We start from the raw sequence: 23,178 nt of genomic DNA, 5'->3' as shown, positions 1-23,178 counted from the left end.
GAAGAATAAGAAACTTCATGCCATTTGTGCTTGACCACAAAAGCTTCATGTTTGAGATTTATTTTCCAACAATTATACATTACAAGTTTGCGTTTGAAGCCACCCACGTACATAATTACAGTACCGAGAACATAACATGCACGCATGAGTTTAAACAACGCAAGCTCGTTGGTAAGTTTGGTCATTCACGTTTAATGCAATAACGCCTTAGCGCTAAGTACTACAAGCAAATAAGTAGTGCTGTCATTAAACGGCAATTTAACACCGGTGCGTGCTGACCAGCGTACACATTTGAGAAATGCAGCAAGAAAAATGTATGGTGTTAATTCAAGGTGGATTGCCATATAAGTCAACAGGCTTTATTATATAACAAGTCCTTAATTATAAACAAAATGCAATCAAGAAAACAAAATCTCAATAACACTGACTAGGAAAAAGAAACTAAACCGAAAATGTGGAGGACGATTCCTCGAGCAAAGAGCAACGGTTCAGTAGAAAAAATGGGAGACATCAATTAGGCGGTTCTCACCTTACGCCAGTTGTCGCCACTTGCTTTCGCACACTACGACTACCACACTTCACATTTGAACAGTTTGATGCTGCACGCTCATTCTCCTTCCTCAAAAGAATGTGTAGCCTTGTTTTGAAAAACACCTTCAGCAGCTTCGTCTCAACATCATGGCAAGATGGGAAGCAATTTACTGATGTAATATTACTCTTAGCAGACGATTCTAGTTGTGCAAGAGTTACTTTATTTTGCAGAAGGCCTCGACTGTTAGCACGAAATAAACCCTCCGCAGTTTCAATCAAATGTAGAACTGCTGGCGAAGGTATGACAAGGTTAATGTTACTCGTGTAGGATTTCAGGCGTGTCAGAGTGCCCGCACTGTTTGATTGAATTGACGCGTTGCACTCACTACAGCGTACTGCGTTTTTCAGCACATTGCTCACAACGTACCCTGCCAGGTAGTCTAACGATTCTTGTTCTGCACTGCTCAGTTCAAGAATTTCATTTGGAAGGGCAGAAATTGCTGTGCCTTCTGTCTCGGAACAAGCTTTTCCAGCTGAGGTATTCAGGCCAGTGAGAAAAAATCCATCATCAGTAACGTAGCTGCCATCTTTTCTAGGTCTTAAAAACTGTGCCATTGTTGCAGCTCGAATGGCACAGCGGAATTCAAGGGGCCTTGGCACTGGATTTTTTGAGCGCAATGTGGAAAATAAGTTTTCCAGCGCATCTTGTCCGAATCTGCTAAAGAGCACACAAAAGAAGTTCTTTTTGTTCAAGTAGTATTCCTGCAATTCAAGTGCTACTCTTGTCACTAAGACCACTCCTGTCTGCACAGGTTTCCAAGCACTTTTCTTTGCACTGCCGATTTGCATTCTTTCAAATAAGTCAATGACATTATTGAGGAATGCAACCGTTTCGCTGTACTTCTGCTCATCAAGCTTACTAATGGCAAGCTTTGTTGTCCTCGATGTCAATAACTTAAACCATCGGAAAACGGTCTCAAAAAACCAGGCAGTTGTGAGGGCTTCCTTGGGGAGGTCTCCTTGTTGTACTAGGAAACGAATGGCAGCTGCTGTATCATGATTAAAAAATGAATAGGCTAGGCCTACTTTCATCTTTTCAAAATGTCCTGGCTCTAAACAAGCTGGCTTCAGGTGAGGCGCGAGATTCAAATCAAGCTTGGCATCAATCTGCACAAGAGCCTTTACGTGCTCAATCTTAGCCTCATTTGATGGCAACTTCTGCTTAGTCATTATGTCATCTGGCAAGAAAAATGATTGCCCTCTTGTAAAATGATTGCGAAGGTTCTTCAAGAGATGCGTAACATCTGCTATGAAATACAACCTGCGACTTGCATCAGATGGGTGCGGGCTGGAGACAGATGCTTTGCAGTGCTTGCCGACAATTATGCCAAACTCTTTCCAAAGGGCCTGGTTACCACCGGCCATATCGCTGACCACTGCGTCTACGTAAATAGAAGTTTTTTCGCACTTTTCAATTATGTCGAGGAAGACATTCTTCACAGCACTAGAACTAAAAGAGTTCCCTGTGAAGTGATAGGCCACTGTCTGCTTCCAGCGCGTGGTCACACCACCTAGCATGAACACTAGTCCATGCGTAGCCAGAGTGTCTTCTGGCAGCGTCCCATCAGCTAAATGTATCGTAGGTCTGCCAACTACCACGCCGGTTGACTGATCAAGAGCAAGACCTGTTGTTAGTTGAATCTCGTCGAACATTAGGACTGCATGCCGCTCGTGGTCATCCATAACCTTAACCTGAAAAATGAAAGCGGATATTCAGATATAAAAGTCAATTTGTTATAAACAGTGCCGCATCCACTTACTTTCAGAGAAAGGCAGTGCAGAATGTCATGAAGCACACCTGGAGAAAATTTGTTCTTTTCTAAGTGCCTTTGTAATGTGCGTTCAGCTGGAAGAGGTGTGCAAAGTTCCTTCACAACGGCATATCCGCGGGCACCACACGACAGTCTAACTTTTAGGGCTTTCTGTATAGTGCTCGGTGACCAACGCTGCTTTCCATTTGATGACCTTTCTAAGGACTGCAACTGGTCAGGGGCTAAAAAGTGATTAATTTGCTTCTGGAGGTTGCTCTTTTCTTGCAATACTTTCTTCTTCTGTTGCTGTGTAAGTGCCAGGCTTCTCTGCGTACGTAGGAGCTTGTTTTCCAATTCCCGTATCCTCTCGTGGAGAGCAGTTACAGCATCCGGTGAAAGGTATCTACCGTCCGAAGGGACTTGTACTGGTGGGCTCTCTCTCAGTTTATTTGTTGGATCTACGAATAAAACAACATTAGATATCTGCGGTAAATAAAACTGTAGCATGGAAGAAAACACAAGTGATGCATACCAACGATAAAAGTGGAAGTTTCAGGGTCCATTTTCTTTGGTTGCCCTGAACTATGACATGCTCCTTCCAAACGTTCAGAAGCGTAGGAAACAGTCGGGGTAGCTGCAAATAAAACTGTGTGAATTAACTTCGGTGGCAATTCGTGCCAGGGATGCAAAATTCAAAGGACTACAGCTTACCTCTGTTTTCAGATGTTACAGCTTGTGAGTCAGCTCTGCTCAGAATGCCTGCGCTGGTTGAGGATGCTGTTGACAAAGACACCATGCAGTTTAGTCAGAGCTAGACAATGGCTGCACGAAACAGCAATGAAAATTTACCTGCGACATGGGCTGCAGCTTTCAGCAGAAGGTCGGCGCCTGCGTGCTCACTGACTTGTGAAGCTGTTCGGGACACAGCAAAATAAGTAGTTCTTAGACGATGCACGCAACTCTACTACTTCAATGTCGCATAATATTAAGTACAAACCCTGCGGAAAGGAGCTTGACACAGACTCATCGCCGGATGTTGGAATGACTGAAAATGTGAAACAAACAGGCAATTAATTGTGTGAAAGAGACTTTCAGAAGCCGAAATTGCTGACAACACCTACGCGAAAAAGCATTATGCGCTGCGTACTCAGGCAGTTCCTCATACAGATCATCCACGTTGTCCGGACTGGATGCTAGGGCTGCTCAGTACATGAAAAACAGACGTTGATTAATAAAGCTGCATATGAGTGCTACAGCGTAGGCAGCGTAAACTCACAATCGGTGTCTGCCGCAAGCGTCTCGTTAGTACTAGGAGGCGCATTTTCTGAAAGCATCTGTTGACCTGCAAGATTGTGTGGCGCATACAGGAAATGCAGTGACTTGCATAATTGTGTTGCAACTCTGTAGCAAGCTTGTAAAGAGCTGCTGCATATTATGCCATTGCTACCAGCTACACAGCATCTACAACTTGCTTTATACGCCTCTTACCCCTTTGAGACGAGGCAGTTGTTGAGTGTAGCTTGTCCAGGTAACCTGAGCTGCTGGGGGATGCTGTAGGCATAAAAAAAACATGCCGCATAAGTGGTACGCCACGTATGCACAAAGTAGCAATGGCACCTTACAGTCAAGATGTGCAGCAGCCGCAAGCAGAAGGCAAACACCCGCATTGTTGGCATTGGCTTCGAGAGCTGCATTTCCCATAAAACAAGGTGCGAAAGGGCAGTCGAAGACTTTCCTACGAATAAATTATTTGTAGCACCATACTCACCCTGCAAGTTGCAGCAACCCACGATAATACCGCTACCAGATGAAGACGCTGGAAGTACATAAGAACGTTAAGTGACTAAAACAACAAATAGACCATATTCATTGGTGCAAATGTTCCAATATTTTTACAAAACATGTGCATGAGGTCAATCCTTGAAACCGACCGAAAGCTTGCGTTCATTTTGAACCACGGCTACGAAATGGGTACTTGAACACGTGACCTGTACCGAGTTTAGCAGGCCTGCATGTGATGTGCTGAATAGGCTGCGAAGCAAGAGCATAAATACGCATATACCGTCCCGATCCTGCGAATGCGGATGTCTAGCGGACCTGTAGAAAACCACCACTACAATCTGCTCAGGGGGTTATTTACACGTGGGAAAGCATTTTATTGCCAGTGAAGCGAAAAATCCGGCGTTACCATACGATGGTACAAAAACCCATGGGATCAAGTGGTGACGTTACGTAGGAAATCATGACGCGATGACGTCATCACGCAACAGGTCGCGTGATGACATCCTGTGAAACATTACGTTGCTTGCAATGTTACCGTCACGTGCCGATATCAAAGATGACGTCATGAAATAACGTCACCAAGTCAAGCATTACGTCTCTCGAGGGTGGCATCGCCATGTGATGTCAAATGATGACGTCATATGATGCCTCTTAGGGCATCAGCATAGTGCGCTTCCCCTTACACTGTCTCCGGGATTGGCCAACATATTAAGGCGAAAGCCTTAGATGCTTCATCAAACACGAAAATTCACAGTCGGCGTGTACACGAGTGATGCAAAAAGGCATCACGTGCTGACGTCATCACATCACGTCACAGATCCCCAAAATTGGCGACGTACATCGTCGCTTTACACTGCCTCCGTGATCGTTGGGCCGCTCACGGATCATCGCACTGCCTCCGTGATCAGCCCACATTCCACCAAGGGACGATGTCACGTGATGACGTCATCACGTGACTTTACGTGATGCCATGATGACATCCCAAATTTACGGTATTTGAGATGTCATCATGAAGTCATGTGGTGACGTCAGCGCGTCACGATGATTTTCTGCATCACTCGTGTTGGCGCCGACGCCGGTCAATTTTCGCGTTTGAGAAGGCATCAGAGGCTTTCGCCTTAATAATGTAGTTAATACCTAAAGCTGAATAAATACCATGAACATGCAAGTACCTTTCAACGTCGGGGTATCTGATGAACATGCATTTCTCGGCAGTAGAGCGCCTGAATTGTAGAAAGGTGCCAAAAAATTGGTTAGTGTACATAAAAAAGAAAAGTTCAGACAGCAGTATTTTAGGACTACCATCCTTACGTTCCAAAGGTGGCTTCCTGGCTTTAGGTAAAGTCCGGCGTCTGAATATACTTGGTACAGCACCAGGTCTTAGCTTCTTTATTCCGAACTTGCTCAGAAATAGAGGCTCAAACTGGTCCTCGGAAAAGTGGTCCTAGAAAGATTAATTTCATTTATACTACGCATTATGCATTGCTGCTCATGTTAGTATTTATCTTAACAGCACTTTAGAATGAACGAAAAGCGAATGCAAGATAGCGCTCCGGCAAGATTTGCCATGTAAAAAAAAGATATGTGATGAGAGCAATGACTGTCAGTGCAAGCAGCAGCTCGGAGCTTCAGTGAAAGAAGAATGCGCCAGAAGGTGTACATCATTTCCAGTTCATACATTTAGACAGCGTTGGTTGTTTTGTTAAGAGATTAGACGCACCAACCATAGCGCGCAAGTGCGCCCCATAGACGTACTTGACATGCGAACTATACTCAGTGCTCAATGAACGAGCAAGCGAACGAATAAACTAGCCTGCCACCGTAAACGTTTCCTTCGCGATAGGTCCACTCACGGATAATATTATCATCTGGGGTTTTACGTCCCAATACCACGATATGATTATGAGAGACGCCGTAGTGGAGGGCTCCGGAAATTTTGACCACCTGGTGTTCTTTAACGAGCATTGACAGCGCACGGCACACTGGCCACAAGCATTTCGCCTCCAATGAAATGTGACCGCCGCGGTCGGTCGCAACCTTCGGGTCAGCAGCCGAGCACCACAACTTCTGCTCCACCGAGGCGGACAGCCACTCGCGGATATAAACCTCCACACGAAATGGCACGTAAACCTTCGAGCTAAATAACACGTACACGTGAGGCTCCTAAACGATGAACGCACCCCGCGACTCGGTTGGGCACGCACGCTTTGCCTACCTACCTTCTATCGCAAGTCCACCGGCAGATGTGTCGACGTAAAAGAGCCAGAGAAAGCTATTTGCTCCGGGAAAAAACCGAGCACGAAACAAAAACAAACAGAGAGTACCACTCCTAATGTGAGCTTTCGCACTGCAGCTTTGTTTCTCCAAAATAACTGCGCCGAATCTCTGCAGTTTCGTAATCACATTTTCGATCGGCGTGCCTCCGTAGTCAGCGTGCCATGCTAGGCGCACAAACCTATACCGCGAGCTCAAACCTGTGGGTGCATCGCGTCAAGCAGAAAACGTAACCATATAATCTTGGGAAAAAATAAACTTAGTACAGACCCCGCAAAAGCAGTGATAAAACGTGTGAGGAATAGCGACGTACTGGACAATTAACTGAGGCGTGCCTACAGCATCATAGCACGCAGCGATTTGCGCGAACCTCGACGAATACTTATAGTGAGAGGATAGGAACTTACCTCGCATAGTCGCGCCGAAAACGTCGGCCGAAAGTTCTCCCTGCCGATTCGGTGTAGCCAAGCTTTTCTTCGCAACTCGTTGCGCTTCCCAGACGGTATCATAAACAGCTTCTTGCCATCACTTGATTTGTTTCGGCATCCGAAAGCGCAGCAGAAGCCCATGGCAAGCAACCGTGACGCCGGATTTGTGTGCAAGGAATCTCAGAGCACAACGCACGCGGAATGGAAAGTGCGCATCCATAAAACACACGCGGTGAGTACCAGCGAGTCCGCGCTTCGAGAGCAAAGATGGCAGTCGCGAGCGGCTACAAACACACGAGCTCTCCGAGCGGTACCACGTGACGGCCGTTGGCCAATACCGACACGGCGTCAGCCTCGGAGAGGGCAGGGGAGGGAGAAAAGAGAGGAGGCGCGCTCTCATGCACGTATGTCGCTACTTTACGAAGTTTTAGGGACTTTAGACACAGATTGTGTACAGCGCCATCTAGAATATCGTCCCTGAACTGCAGTTCGTATGTACTTGTATGAGACAGCGCCATCTATTGCATCATACGGGAGATCCGTTTACGCCGGACAACGGAGACGTGACAAGGTTAGACTAAGAGGAGCTACGCCCCTAAAACATCGAGATCCAAATATGCATTAGAAACAGTTTGTATCATGTGGATGGTTGAGTGTTGGCAGAGGTTTGGGAGCCTCCATGCGCGCGCCTCCGTTCGGAGGCACGGAGGGGTGCACATGTAGGCTCCCTAGCAGATGCAGGCAGGTACATGAAACGGTTTATGCTGTGTTGTTACATTACGAGGAATTCGCAAGGTGGTAAAACTTAGCAGTTCAGCGTAGGCACAAAAAAAAACCGATCAGCAGTTTCATGGGCAGTGAAATGATAGATGTTGAGTCTGTCGCGGGCAAACGTTGACAGGAAACGCTCTGCCGCGCACAAGAGGCGCGACACAGCGGGTGGAAGGCGGGGCTGCTCATGAGCACGCAATAAAAAAAGAGCTGCATACATCGTCTTGTATGTCATTGAGGAAAATGCGTGTCATGGTTTTCATGTTAACTCCTATTATTTATGTTCGTCACACAGTCACGTCGCGCAAGACCAATATCGGGGTAGATCAAGCTTGCGAAACAGCCACCAGCGCGCCATGAGCGTGGCACGTAAGTCATGCTGTACATGACATGCGTGTCATGATTTTCATGATAACTCGTGTTATTTGTTCGTCACACGGTCACGTCGCAAGATACCAATTTTGGTGTATATCAATCTAGCGAAACGGCCGCCAGCGCCCCATGAGCGTGGCAGGTAAGTCATGCCGTGCATGACATGCGTGCCATGATTTTCATGATAACTCGTGTTATTTGTGTTCGTCACACGGTCACGTCGTAAGAGACCAATATCGGTGTATATCAATCTAGCGAAACGGCCGCCAGCGCCCCATGAGCGTGGCAGGTAAGTCATGCCGTGCATGACATGCGTGTCATGATTTTCATGATAACTCGTGTTATTTATGTTCGTCACACGGTCACGTCGCAAGATACCAATTTTGGTGTGTATCAATCTAGCGAAACGGCCGCCAGCGCCCCATGAGCGTGGCACGTAAGTCATGCTGTGCATGACATGCGTGTCATGATTTTCATGATAACTCGTGTTATTTATGTTCGTCACACGGTCCCGTCGTAAAAGACCAATATTGGTGTATATCAAGCTAGCGAAACGGCCGCCAGCGCACCATGAGCGTGTCACGTAAGTCATGCTGTACATGACATGCGTGTCATGATTTTCATGATAACTCGTGCTATTTATGTTCGTCACACGGTCACGTCGCAAGATACCAATTTGGTGTGTATCAATCTAGCGAAACGGCCGCCAGCGCACCATGAGCGTGGCACGTAAGTCATGCTGTACATGACATGCGTGTCGTGATTTTCATGATAACTCGTGTTATTTATGTTCGTCACACGGTGACGTCACAAGATACCAATTTCGGTGCATATCAATCTAGCGAAACGGCCGCCAGCGCCTCATGAGCGTGGCACGTAAGTCATGCTGTACATGACATGCGTGTCATGATTTTCATGATAACTCGTATTATTTATGTTCGTCACACGGTCACGTCGCAAGATAGCAATTTTGGTGTATATAAAGCTAGCGAAACGGCCGCCAGCGCACCATGAGCGTGGCACGTAAGTCATGCTGTACATGACATGCGTGTCATGATTTTCATGTTAACTCGTGTTATTTATGTTCGTCACACAGTCACGTCACAAGATACCAATTTTGGTGTATATCAAGCTAGCGAAACGGCCGCCAGCGCACCATGAGTGTAGTATGTAAATCATGCTGTACATGACATTCGTGTCATGATTTTCATGTTATGACTTGTCATTTATGTTCGTCATACAGTCATGTTACGCCATACCAATTTTGGTGCACATTCGATTAACCAAGCGACCAGGAGAGCACAAAGTCGTAGGCGGCTAGATAGATAGATAGATAGATAGATAGATAGATACGGTCAAAGTCGCAGAAGTTCGCTAAGAAATGCTTCGCATTTAAAAAACGCCAGGCCTGCGCTGAAACCGCAGCACAGTCACAGCGAAAGCTGGAAGAGCGGCGTTTCTAGAGCCCGTTTTAAGCTCTCTTGGGGCTACAATACAAGTACACTAGAAAGGTACCCACTACGCCATAAATCACAATTTTTGTGAAATTGGGAAGCACCTAATAAGCCATTATTCGTCATTCTGCGGAGAAGCGAGGCACCAACTACACGTCTGTAAGGCATTATGTGCACTTTGTTGACGCGACGACTGATGACGATGAAGAATTATGCCTCAGCCCTGGGTTGGAATCTCTAAACGGCCAACCAGTTATATAATTTGCATTGGGTGACGCCCGGTTGCTATTTCCCTCTCCCGTCATGCTGTATAACATACGTTGACGTGGGAGAGAGACGGGGGGGGGGGGGCGAAGAACTTTACTGAGACCTCGAGGAAATGAATCATGCGCTTATGGGCTTCCTTGGCAACCAATACAAGTGCACTTGCGAGGAACCCACAACGCTATAAATCATTGTAATTTTACTGAGACCCCGAGGAAGTGGATCATGCGCTTATGTGCTTCCTTGGCAAACAATACAAGTGCGCTTGCGAGGAACCCACTACGCTATAAATCATTGTAATTTTTCAGAAGTAGGGCAGCAGGCACTGTGCCATTTTTCGTGATTCTACGGAGAGCGTTGGTACCTGCTAAACGCATGTAAGACATTATGCGCACTTTGTTGATGTTGTGCCTGATGACGATGAAGAAATATTGCAGAGCCCTTTGTAATGGGCTGGAAGCATTCAACAACCTACTCGTTGCGCAATTCGCATTGTGTGACGCCTGGTTACAGAATTCGCGTTGTGCTACGCTTGGTGCTTATTTTACTCATCTACCACGCTATATTGCATACGCTAATGTGGTTCCTTCCCGACATGAAGCCTGTATAGGACCTTTTAGCAAAGCAGTTTCAAGCACCGGCATGGCTCAGAGGTTGAATACTGGGCTCCCACGCAGAGGACCCAGGTTCGAACCTCGTTCCATCCTGGAATTTTTTTCTTATTTAGTTTTTTTTCTTATTTCGAGCGATACTGGTTACGGACACCGGCGGCGGCGGCGGCGGCGGCGGCAGCGGCGGCGGCGGCGGCAGCGGCGGCGGCGGCGGCGGCGGACAACTACGGCGCCAAAAACGGCCGGTGAAATGATCTCATAACAGCTTTCGCTGTAAAAAAAGAAAAGAAGTGTGCAAACCACGGCAACGCGGGTGTCGGTCTCTTCTCTGTCTCTACAATAGTGGTACCCAAATTCTGGATAAGGCCGACATCCTGCCACCGATACCATACCAAGGATGGACAAGTTACGCAGGCATCGAGGCGTCCTTCGCGATGCCACTACCCGGCTCCTTTCGGAGGCCAGCGAGATCCCCCCTGCAAGGCTCTCTACCGTCGTCTGCCGACCTGCAGAAAATCATCGACGGGCTTCACGACAAGGGCTCCGCTCTTGCCGAACTGGACAAACAGATCGCCGACGCCGTTGACGGTGAGGAGCTTCACAAGGATATTGTGGGCGCTCTGGAGTACCACGAGAAGATCGAAAAGGCCGTCAGCAGGCTTCGGTCGGCGCTGAAAGCGTGTGCATCGGTTGGTCCTACCGTCATTAAAGCCAACCAGTGGAGGCATGCGACGACTAGTGAAGCAAGGAAGGAATAGAAGAGAAAGGAAAGGCAGGGATGTTAACCAGTCTATAAGGACCGGTATGCTACCCTACACTGGGGGAAGGAATGGGAGAGATATAAAGATAAAGAGAGAGAAGGAGAGCACGCACGCACAAAAAGTCACACACATCTCACAGTCATGCTAACGTCCTTAGTCGATAACCGCCGGTGCAAGTCTGATGCCTTCAAGAAGTTGAGCACTGCCTTCGTCGCCTTCACCCGCGATGACTTCTCAGGACGACATTCCAGAATGGTTTCTGCCGTCGTCGGCGTGGGATCTATGCGAGTTAGAACAACTGCGAGTGATTTTCTCTGCGCATTGTAGCGAGGACACTCGCAGATGTGCTGTAGTGTCTTCTTGCTACCACAGTTGTCACAAAACTGGTTGTCAGCCATTTCGATTCGAAAGAAGAATGACTTTGTGAAAGCCACTCTGAGCCATAAACGGCAAAGCAGAGTAGCATCGTTTCGGCGTAGTCCCGTAGGTGTCTGAAGACGTAAAGTGGTCAGGCAGTGGCGGTGGTGGTTGTGCAGTCTGCTTGCTGTATTACAAGTGGAGGAAGTCATTTCTTGTGCTGCCGCTCGAAGTTGGCTAGGAGCATCCGTCCTTGATAGGGGTATTGTCTTGAGCCTGTCACCTTGAAGAGCTGATCGAGCGGCATTTTCGGCGTGTTCATTGCCTATCAGGCCGCAATGACTTGGCAGCCACTGAAATATCACGCGGTGTCCTTTCTCTAACGAAGTATGGAGGAGATATCTAACCTCGAAGACCAACTGCTCGTACGGTCCCTGTCGCAGGGCTGATAGCAAAGGTTGAGGCTGCCTTCGAATCGTAGAAGATTGACCATCGTTGAGGCTGTTCGCGGTTGACTACACAAAGTGCAGCGCGAAGAGCGTCAAGTTCTGCTGAATCCAGAAATTCAGTGGGAGCTACCCACTCGGACATCACCGGCAAAACCTGCGCCGAACGCAGTAGGCCACGAGCACTTGGCCTGCAAGACGCCTTGCCGAAGCTTCAAGTACCCGCCTTCAGCAGCTAGAACCGTGGGTGGTCGGGTTTCTGGGAGCACTACGAGGGGACCATTCACAGGCGCCGCAATCTGAAAGCCATCGAAAAGATTAAGTGCTTGAAGACTTACTTGACCGACGCTACGAAGCGGGCCATGGAATGAATACACGTGACTGAGAGAACTACAATATCGCCTTTAAGGTACTCACCGAACGGTATGGCCGAAAGGATCTCATTGATGAACACAGAGACAGCCTGCTTGCCATTGAACGGATCGAGTCATCATCGCAAATATCAAGGCTGTGTAACGTGTATGAGCAAATCCAGTTAGAAACCGGTTGTTTGGATAGCCTTGGCATGCCGTCTGCCGAGCAGGTGGTTTTGCACCGAGTGTTGATGCGCTCATTACCGGAGGACCTGGCGATTCTGTACCGCAAGCGCACGAAGACCGACCCAGACGTCGCGGACTCGGAGTGCAATCGAGAGAAGTGAAGGCTATCCTGAAGTTCATTCAAATTCAAGTGGAAAGTCGGGAGCAGAGTCAAAATTGACGTGAGAAAACCACCCCACGGAGATCATCAGCAAACCGCAAAGCAACGGACATCATACCATCGGCTCATTTACCGTCCGCCGTTGCCCTGGAAACACGGCGATCGTCCTCAGTTGTCTCTTCAAGACCTGTACAGGCTGTGTGTCCCTTTTGCGGCATCCCGAAACACGTGAAGTGTTACTGCCTAGCCACGCCTTCAGAGGAGGAAAAATGCGAGCGGCTATGGTGCCGGGACATCCTTTGGGATGAGACTCTTCCACCTGACGTTGAGGAGTTGTGGAAAAAGCCGGTATAGCAACTTCATACTCTGTCTGCCCTTCACATTGCACGTTGCCTCTGATTCACATCTCAGGATCAACGAGGCGTGGCAGTACGTGACCGCCCTCTAACGCCACTCTGTCTGGAAACCGAGAATGCACGGGCGCTCACACCGCCGCACTTAACCAGCAAGCGCGTCGTGCGGCTGCGAGCAAGAACAGCCGGCTGTTTGCCTGTTTCCATCACGCAAGACTCGTGAAGGCGTGTGAACTGCGAGAACGAGTGTTCGCTTCTCGCGCGCTCGGATCATCACTGCGAGCGAGTGTCTTCGTCCCGACTGCGCGTTTGTGACTTCGTGAGTGTCAATGACGAGAACGCGCCAGCGCTGCAGTGGAAGTTCGGCAGACTGGTCGAGGCGTTTCCAGGCGGAGACGGCATCGCAAGGTATTTCAAGATCGCCTTCCCAAACAGACAGAAAATCAGGCATGTCGCTCATATGGGATGTATCTCTCAAAGGCAAGCGACCACACCGCGGCCCCGGGAGGATGTTGAGTCTACCGCGGGAAAATGTTGGCGGTAAACGCCGTGCTGCACACAAGGCGAAAGAAGAAGCGGGCGGCAAGCGGTGCTGCTCGTCAGCATGCAATAATAGCAATGGCAATAATCACAACTGTACCAGATCAAGATCCAGAGTCTTTTCTAGAGAAGTGATTGTTTCATATGCATAGGGATTTTCTCTGAACACGCTCATTGGTGTTACTGCTGTATTTAGAGATGCCATTCCAGATCACAGGCGCATGTTGTAGTTGGGGAACGCATATTGCGGTGTACGATTTGCGCATGAATATAGGTGGATTGATTTCTCTAGACATGGTGCAAACAAAACTGAGAGAACAAAGGCCCCGCATAAGGACACGCTTAGTCTCAGCAGAGAAGTTTAATGTGCCATCAACGAGAACATCGAGATCATTTATCCAGCGAACCCTAATTTAACGATACAGACTTAACTGAGTATGAAAATGACCCGCTAGAAATTTTGAGAGTGAACCTCAGGGGTTTTGTCTTATCAGTATTCGAGGAGAGGTTATTGCTTTGCACCGTTAAAAAAAGCAAAGAAAACAAGTCTGACTGCAGCATTCGGCAGTTGTTAACACAATTTGTTCAAATATATCGGTGTTGCCAGCATACAGAATGAAAAGCAAATTCCAAATGGCGAAAGAAACGTCATGAACAAAAATTAAAAAGAACAGAGGGTCTAATATTGACCCCTGAGGGACCCGACTAGGAAAGGCGACGTTTGGCCATTTACGGCAGCATAAGATGAATATGCAGCATAATAACTATGCAGGACAATCACAACTGTCGAGTCAACATCGAAGTGCATCGAAGTGCTTATCCATAAGCAGCGAATGAACATCTACGTCAAAACCCGGGATAAGGTCGCAGTAAATGGTGCTAACCTGACCTTTACGAAGTGCAGGCGTCGGATCTGCGTCAGGAAACTAGCAAGATTTGTGATAGCTGAGCGACCAGTGAGAAATCCGTGTTGATTCGAAATCAACGGGCTTTTCGCACCAAAAGAAATAAGTTACGACGAGCCAGATCAAAGATCCTTGATGTAGCACAGATAAGAGAAATGGGACGACAACTAGAGGCATTAGTTTTTAAACGGTGCAAAAACAGGAGCACTTCGCCACATGATAGGAAATGTGGAAGTGTTCGGACAGTTATCGTAGTCAACACTGGGACAAATATACTGCCATAAGCTTTTAGTACGACGGAGGGGATGTCATCTAGGCCACAGGATTGGGGCGCTTTTAAGCGCTTAATGCATTCGCACATGACATTTTCGGTGTGACAGCACTGGATGTGCTAACTACCTTGGGCTGTAAACGGACAAGAAACACATGGCAGCAAAGACATGGACTTCTACTCGACTTTAATAATAATAATAATAATAATAATAATAATAATAATAATAATAATAATAATAATAATAATAATAATAATAATAATAATAATAATAATAATAATAAACTTTTATACATAAACACGTGCACAGAGACATTTACGTACAGCATGTACGGATGGAATAGAGTCTGTGGTACAAAATGAGTAGTAGTTTTTTCACAACCTTCGAAATACGCGTCCGATGGGCTACCAAGTGAACTACGATGGAAGGCGCTTACCTCTCCACTTTCTTAGTTATCTTATGTTTCTTTAATTCCTGGCAATGTTAGCCACAGACTCTCAAAGCCAAGGCGGCGGGTGTGGAACACTATTTTCTCCAGAGGGTGTCACGTGGCACGTGACCTGCGCACGAGATGGCAACTGGACCTTGAATCTGAACCTTCCTAAAGGCATTATGTCTGCCGGGACGAGACATAAGATCTGTTAGACACAACCAAATGATGCCAACATACAATTATGCCAAAGAAAGTACAGCAGACATTATTTGTTGTTTTTTACTGTATTTTGATAATTATGACATAAATTCGAAGGAAGCGGAGAAAAAAAAAGCGCATTTTCTGTCTGTGGGATTCGAACCTGCAACCTCCGAATTACACAGGCTACGTGAGTGTAACGAGGAAGGGAACGTAAATGTTTTGGACTCACAGAACGCATATAATGTCAAGGAGCACGTGTACTAAAGATGTGCTCATGCTCCGCGCTCCTTGACCAAGGCAGAAGGCACATCTAATGATTCTGTGGGAAGTTTATTCCGATCGCGGAAAGAAATAGGCTTTCACAGCTCGAAGGCCAAAAGTAGCCTTACTTTTGCGAATCGGTTCTGCGGATTCCCGCACGGTGGTGGAAGGGTCAAGAAAGGGAAACCGACAATCACCCTTTTGTAGCGCGACGCTACAAGGAAAACCATGAGGATTTCTTAGAGGAAAGCTTCCTCAGTCTTACTTTTATTGAGAAAGAAATAAGCCCGCCAAAGGGTAGGAAAAAAGCACACGTATCTATAGTCGGATATAATTTTAGAAGTCCGCGGCGTTTCCTCTTCAAAGGCGGATGCACACAAGCCTGAACCAATAGGTGTGCACTCCGCAATGACGTCATGAGCCAGACGGCCGGTGACTCCGCCTTCAGAGTAGATTGCCGAGTGCACGAGCGGGACTATTTCTTTAGTAGCGGAGTGGATCGGCTGCCGCGCTTCGGTTATCTGGGCGGGGCCTCTCCGGGCTTTTTAAGTTGTATCTGACTATAGGAGTGAGTAAATAGGAAGAAAAAAAAGATGTACAGATAATCCGAAGTGCGCATAAAACAGCGGAAACGCTGTCTAAGCGAATGCCGCCGTGGTCATGGGAGCACCGCCAGACGTGGGTTGGCTACAAATACGAACATTCCGACGGGCGATCGCTGTAATTCTAAAGACTCTGGCCTTAATTTTTTTCTGCGATACTTGAGGGCGCTGCTCATACGAAAGGATTTACAATGTTTAACTTCAGAAAAAAAATGAGTATTTTCTTACTGCTTTATAACAGCACCGAGAATATATGTATGTAATAGTTTGCCACAAAGCAACGTTGTGACTGCTGCTGAACTGAAGAGTGTACTCGCTGGCCTGTTAAAAAGCAAACGAAACTTTACCACCTGGCTTGATGTGTATGAATTGTTTCACACTGCCAAGTATTTCGCTGTGTTTCGCTGCGCACGTCATAGTGGATGTGTCCAATGTGCATGCTGTAGTTCGACGCTTTAGAAATAGAGGCGCGTGATGCATTGTTCTTTTTGTTTTACAACCATCCACATGCGAGTTTGAGCTCACTAAGCATACCTTTCTAGTATGCATAAGAACGAATGAACAAAGAAGAAGCGAAGAAAAAGAAAACGCTCACTGGTGACTTGATGTGCAAGAAGAACAAATACGACGAATCGCTTTCGCTGTCAACTGGAATAAATCCAGAATAGGCTTCCAGCTTGTCGCAGGGCTCCGGCAAGCACACACGGCTGCTTTGCCTAATTATCTTCAGTCTTCTGGAACTCACACGGTCGCTAGTTGCTCGCAGCACAAGATCGTCCGGAGTTATGCTGAAATGAGGCAGCAAAAACAAGCAAATAACCTTGTTATATTATATGTTGGGGTTTTACGTCCGGAAACTGCGGTATGATTTGTGGGAATCGCCGCCGATAAACCCCCTCGCCCCAATGGCTACGACACGAGGCATGATCCGACGGCAGTGCGCATGTTCCAAGCCCCAGCAGCAAGCTAAAAGAAGGGACCGTGGACAGCCATGCGGGAGTGGCCGACAGACTGTCGCGGGGAGTGTTCGTGCACGCGGCGTCCGCCCGGCAGGGGCCAAGGTTAGGGGCCGGAAGTTGTGCTCTCATTTTGCCTAACGGTTCAAGTTTGTTTTAACTAATAAATGCGATTAAAGTTCCCCAGCAGTCTCTGACGGCGTTCCTTGGGGCGGACGGCCACGAACCCTACATCTGACGCCCAAAGAGTAATCGGCCACGTCTGCTGCCAGCAAGGATGGGGGCAGCACTGAACAATCTTCTCGAGGCAGTGGAACGCATTGACATAGCAACAGCCATATTCTGCGCGGCGCGGCGAGATAGAAAATCGGCAGCCTACTGCGAGGCAAGGGGCGTGGTTGTCCCAGGCTTGGACGGCGAACGGTGGTTGGCGGCCCCGGTTTGGAAAGAGTGCACGCCGACGCAAGAGCGCGAGCCTGAGTGCGGCAAGGAAGAGGTCGCCGAGGAGGAGGAATAGGTCGACGGTGGTGGTACGGAAAGGAGCCGGGGGGAACCCGATCTCAAGCGCGACAGAGAAGTGGTCGGCGGCGACGCGGAGGCAGAGCAGGTCCTGAAAGGCCACGATGACTTCGACACCGACAGAGGTAGAGGTGCCTTGGCGGCCAGGAAGGACGGATGCTGCCACCCGCGCTGGCCGATTGCTGCTGCCGGAGATCATGGTCACCGCCTCGCTGTCTCGTGTCCCTGGACCGACCCCGCCGTATGCAGCGTAGCGTTAAATCAATGGTTGTTGTTTGTTGTGAGTTGAAGCCTCCGTCGCCCTTGCTTTAACTACGGACGGGACGCAGCAAGCCCAGTACCCACAGATTATGAAGGTCGCCGAAGTGGAGGGTTATGGGAATCTCGACGACCTGGTGTTCGTGCGCCTAAATCTGAGTACACGGGCCTCTATAATTTCGCCTGCATTAAAATGCATCCGCCACGGTCGCAAATAAACTTGTAATTTTCTGTAGTTTGTATAACAGATGAAAAGAAAGGTCTTTTGGGGCTGTAAAAGGCATGCTTTGCCGTTAACCTTGACAGTAATCGTTTTGCCAGGCCGTAAATCGGCAAGTTATTCAGGAAAGGCTAAAAGCAATCACTGTGTTTTTCTTGAGTATCTCACATTGTCCAGCTGAACAGTAAATGTATTTTAGATATCGAGCAATACCAAGAGAAATAATTGTTGGAGAATCAGTCTGACAATAAATAATGGGGGGAATGTGATTACTCAAAGCGGTTTTGAGGGCTTTCGTGCCAAAAAACAATATGGTTGTTTTTTGGGATGGTATGAATGCGAATTAAATTCAATGATTATAGCTACACGCGTTATTGATACTGCCTAAACACGTAGCCCTACGTCATGTACTACGTCGTTTTTATATAGCAGGGCACCTCCATCGCACTAATTTTTCTATAGACAGCCATAACCGTTCCAGGGAATGCCCTTAACGAATGCCTACATGACCATTATTTTTTGTCTGTTATCACGCATGTTAATGTAGCTATGCACGCCCTTTTATACGTCGTCAAGCAAGAAGATCGGTTAACCTGGGCGTTGTGTAATCGTTGTAGACTTCATACTCGCGGGTATCTTTATTATGCGTCAAGTTTAAAGAGTTAACACAATCGCATCGGGGAAGGAGGAATAAAAATAAAAGCTGTAGGCAAGGCAACGCTACCGGTCCTATACTTCCTCTGAGGAACCGAGGAGCTTTACGGTATTGGGGAAGGTCGCGACATTGAAGTCGGTATATCTCTTTTAAAGACGATAGTCTTTCTTGGGGAATTTAAACGCAGAAATTTTGGCCTATCTGCCTGTCTCTGTCTGCCTGTCACCCGATTCAGCGACCCGGCCTAAGTTGAACCACTTGCTTACCGCCCACCGATCTTGAACTGGTATGGCTGTTCATACTTGTGAACGTTGTCGATCAAAAAGTAAATATTACGCATATCTGAGGTGCAACATCACTAGGTAAGTATTAGGTGGTGTGTTCCTTTAATAGGAAATACATAGATACGCAATTCTAAAGACCCTTGTTTTTTTAAGCTGCGCTGAAAATGCGGCTGCGCTGAAAATGCCATATGCGCGCCGACGAACGCCCTCTGCCACGGAAGAAGGAAACCCTCTGCACAAGCTCATGTTTCCCGACGTATTGCCAGATGGCGTCCATATCTCACGCAGTGCCTCCTCTATCGTCTTCATACGGCATTTGCAGCGGAGCACGCAGATACGCGGCCAATTTTTATTATTTGGTTCTTTCATGATTCATGAGAAAAAATACTGCATGCAAAGGTCATTTATCGCACCCACTGAGGCTTGAAGTGACGAGAGGTAGTTGAACAGGCAATCGCGCTGGAGCCAACCTTTTAACGCGACAGCGTTAAAGAGTTCGTTCTGCAGAAACTCCCTTGTCGGCGTCGGCGTGGTTGGTTGTGAGCAAAAAATCGAAATAGATGTAAATAAATTATAATAAAAATAATCGGTTCGAGTGGGAACCGAACGAAGGCCTTCCGCGTGGCAAGCAGGTGTTGCACCGCAAGGCCCGGAGCCAGGGCTTCAGAATGTTCCGGAAAAAAATTTATATGCGAGTGTGATGCAAATTATATGCGAGTGTGATGCGAGTGTTATAGTGCGTGGCAGAAATGTAAAATTTCACCAGGCGTCAAAGCGTATGAACTGCGCAGCGAGTGGGCGTTTTCAAGGCCTACCCTTGACAAAGCGCTCAGGCAAAATAACAATCATCATGAGCGACAGAATCAACAAAGTTGCCATACGGACGCGTAGTGTGTACTTTGCGAATTGGCACAAGGAACAATTATGGCGTAGTGGGCAGTTCGGAACTTTACTTACAGTAGGGGTTCCGAGATAGTTTGAAAGGATCTACGTTAGGTTCACAGATGTTCCTTTCGTTGTTACATGGCTGAGGTGTCCACCGAGAACGCGAAGCCAGGCTGGCGATTGAGAAGGAAATGCGAACGGGGACCCATTGTGCTATCCAGTTCTACTCGTCAAGGCGAGAACAAGTTTCGGCTTGACGAAGAGGACTTGTTTTTGTCAGGGCGGCAACCGACTTCCTCAGCAGTGCTGTGCAGTGCTCGTTGCTCGCTCTCGCCAACTCTTAAAGGTGAAGGACAAGAGCAAGCTTGTGTCCAAAGAAGGGAAGGAAGTAACGAGGAGAGGATGGTGATATTGGAGTTAGGCTGGTGGGCACGACGAAGAGATGATGATCGATGTTCTGCGGTAGGGAAGAAAACAGAGGCGGCGTTCTCTGTATGACAATTCCTCATCACTTCAGTTCTCCATTTCCTACTGAAGTTCACTCATGTTCCCAGTGATTGTTCTTACGCTAGATTCGAGAAAAATGAGTCTAAGAACCCTATTTAAAGGCCTTAACGCAGATAACAGTCCATGCAACTGGAGGTTACGCACTGCTTTAGCTACTGTGGACTCCACAGAATGATTTAGAATGTCTGGAGACGTATGTTTGGCCACAGCGGCTGTAAGTAGAAAAAGCGTGGCTTGCACGCTTTTCTTGCTTTCTGACACTGCGCTTCTGATATTTCTATGTCGCGTATTGCGCGATGGTTTACCAGCGTGGTATATATAATTGTTCAAATGACTTCAAAGGTGCGACCACCGAGTTTTTAAACAACAAAAAAGAAGCAACAGAAACGATCATTACTCTTTTGGGACAAACAGAGTGCACCAAATGGTGTGACGTCCTCATGAAGTGTAGGCGCATTGATAGCTTACTGATTCTGGAGGTAGAGGCACGGATCTCGCGTTGGATTCCCGTCACATCCGCACAAAATGTACACGCATATGAATAACACATTGACTGTCCGCAATCTCCAGCTGCCCATTGCTACCTGAGTCACGCTGGGAGTGGAAACAGCTAAGACGAACGAGAAGGTTATAAGTTATGTCTTTGTTTCGCTTTTTAGGCCACTGAAGCTTTTGCAACGACGCTAATTGGGGAAAGGTTACCAGCCGCTATACCTTTGAGGGTAATGACGTGATGATCTGGCTCACGCCTGCACAGTAGATCCTGACCTCTTCTTTTGTTTTTTTGAAACCTATGACTCACAGGTCTCACAGGTCACACGACTAACTTCCGACCGATTAGTCATCCTATACAATGGTACCAGAGATTGCACTTTAATTTGCACTTTAATGACAAGCATGGCTCAGCGGCCTTAGCATCGCTTGCCGTCAATGCACGGATCATGATACTTTGGATAGTTCGAAGGCACAACACGAAAATACAGGACATATTGACTGACCAGCGTTATTTATCGTAGTTAATGCCAATAGCATAATGCCAACTCGACAGCACTCCATCAGCTGTGATAACGCACCAAGCTTCTCAACGCACTGGCCTGCACGAAGTTAATTTTTGAGGAAACCACAATCTTCGCGGAAAACGCGCCACGCGTCGGAACGCGCTTGCTTGCACGCGGTATATTCCTAAAGGCATTCTATGTGGCCTGATCCAGACATGCAACCCTGGTGTATACTGGATGTAGTATCGCGCCTTGCTATTGCAGGTCCAGAGTTCAAATCCCGTTGTCGGAGCATCTGTAGCATTTTTATTCGTGTTTGTTTCTGTTTATACGGTGTACTTTTGCGCAGCGTCGACATCACTCGTGCGCGGGTTTCTGTGACGTCACTCGCCCGCGTGCGCACACGTGTGTGACGTCACGCCGGAAGCTGGGTCGTCTGCCCATCCGTAATCCACCGTGCTAGTCAAACAAACGCCAATCGCACTGAATCATTGATTACGTCCGATTTTGCAACGGCCATGTGAAAAGCGTTGCGAAGTAGAGCAGTATACTTGAAAAAGCCTTCTCTTTTGCGGGATAAAAGTTCAGGATGGTGATGACGTGATATCAGAAAATGATGACGCAGGCGTATGTCAGTCCCGAGTAGCGGCTGTGTAGGCTACACCTCACATAGAGTTTCCTATAGATACACTAGAGGGAACTCTGGCGCTAGTGTCTATGGGAGCTGCAACGCATGGCGCTTCAGCCAGCATGGGAATGATGGGTAGTACACGGATCTGTCTAAACATCGTTCTTTCGGCTCCGTTTGGCTCCGCGTCGCCTGCATCCACTTTGTCCCAAGACAAAATTCAGCAAAAGTCAGCAGTTCCACTTCACCACTTTAACCTTTTTAGTCTCACCAATTCAAATCTAGTCGCGAAGTTCACAACTGTCCATTCTTTTATCCGAAACAAACGCCAAAACACAGCAATAAACAAAGCCAACAGTGCGTTCGAAGCCGTAAGCACGAAGATTAGGCAAATCCGTGTACTAGCCATCATTCTCATAGTGGCTGAACGATCGCAGTGCCAGGGTCCCCTCTAGTTAATTTTAGGAAACTCTATGACACCATGGCATCGTTAAGGGTGGAGCACTGCGCACTTGCTTCCTGTTAAAATGAAGCTTATTATCAGTTACAAATCCCTGCGCCGGCGCTGCAACGATCGATAAATGCGGCCCTCGAATGTGCAGTGGTCACATGTGCATTTGTATGGCCGTTTCCCATTCTCTCTACTGTGGGCATGGTGGTTATGAGCCAATTCTGGCATGGCAATCTGACATTTTATCGAGGCCAATTGTGATTTCACATTGCCACATTTTATTGTTGGCTGGCTATGAACGCATCACCTCAGGTTCCGGCGCCAGCGCGAGAATGTAAGTTAATAGGCATGATGCTAACTGCGTAGGCGCGCCCTCACGCCACGCCTGCAACCAATCAGAGTCGTTTCGCTTCCGCCGCGGAGAGATAGGGCTCATAATAGAAAGAGGGGAAAAAATTAGTTGTTCAGACACGCACACGTCAAGCTTAGCTGTCACATTTGTTACGTCTTTGTGCTTGAGCAACGCCCAATGTTTGTTTGTTTTCTCGAAATTATGGCACATAACCACTCTGGGGGATTGGCCAAGACTGCGTGTCCACAATTGAGAATCAGACGCTCTTAGATATTTGTTTTTCTTTTAAACTGCGGCGCGTGGAATGACTCCTCTGAGTCGCCTGCCACACGGGGGC

The 23,178-nt window shown here is 47.6% G+C and overlaps 1 protein-coding gene and 1 long non-coding RNA gene across 2 annotated transcripts in view; both read right to left on the bottom strand.

Moving 5' to 3' along the window:
- Positions 1-23,178, bottom strand: part of LOC119406468 (venom serine carboxypeptidase-like) — a 45,055-nt gene that overhangs the window by 4,662 nt on the left and 17,215 nt on the right. The window contains exons 3-4 of the mRNA XM_037673216.2: positions 20,881-21,022; positions 16,724-16,916 (exon numbers count right to left, since the gene is read on the bottom strand). Of these exons, the coding sequence (XP_037529144.2) occupies positions 16,724-16,916; positions 20,881-21,022 (335 nt within the window). The remainder of the gene's footprint in view (positions 1-16,723; positions 16,917-20,880; positions 21,023-23,178) is intronic.
- On the bottom strand, positions 2,675-3,255 carry LOC125760326 (uncharacterized). Its single transcript, XR_007417869.1, has 4 exons — positions 3,192-3,255; positions 3,054-3,119; positions 2,875-2,976; positions 2,675-2,800 (listed from the first exon to the last, which is right to left on the bottom strand). It is a non-coding gene; the product is annotated as an uncharacterized LOC125760326 (long non-coding RNA).

The sequence above is a fragment of the Rhipicephalus sanguineus genome, chromosome 10 (genome assembly GCF_013339695.2).
Source record: "Rhipicephalus sanguineus isolate Rsan-2018 chromosome 10, BIME_Rsan_1.4, whole genome shotgun sequence".
NCBI classification, from domain to species: domain Eukaryota; kingdom Metazoa; phylum Arthropoda; class Arachnida; order Ixodida; family Ixodidae; genus Rhipicephalus; species Rhipicephalus sanguineus.
The sequence above is the reverse complement of the archived record's forward strand: the minus strand, read 5'-3'. Positions and strand labels throughout refer to the sequence as shown.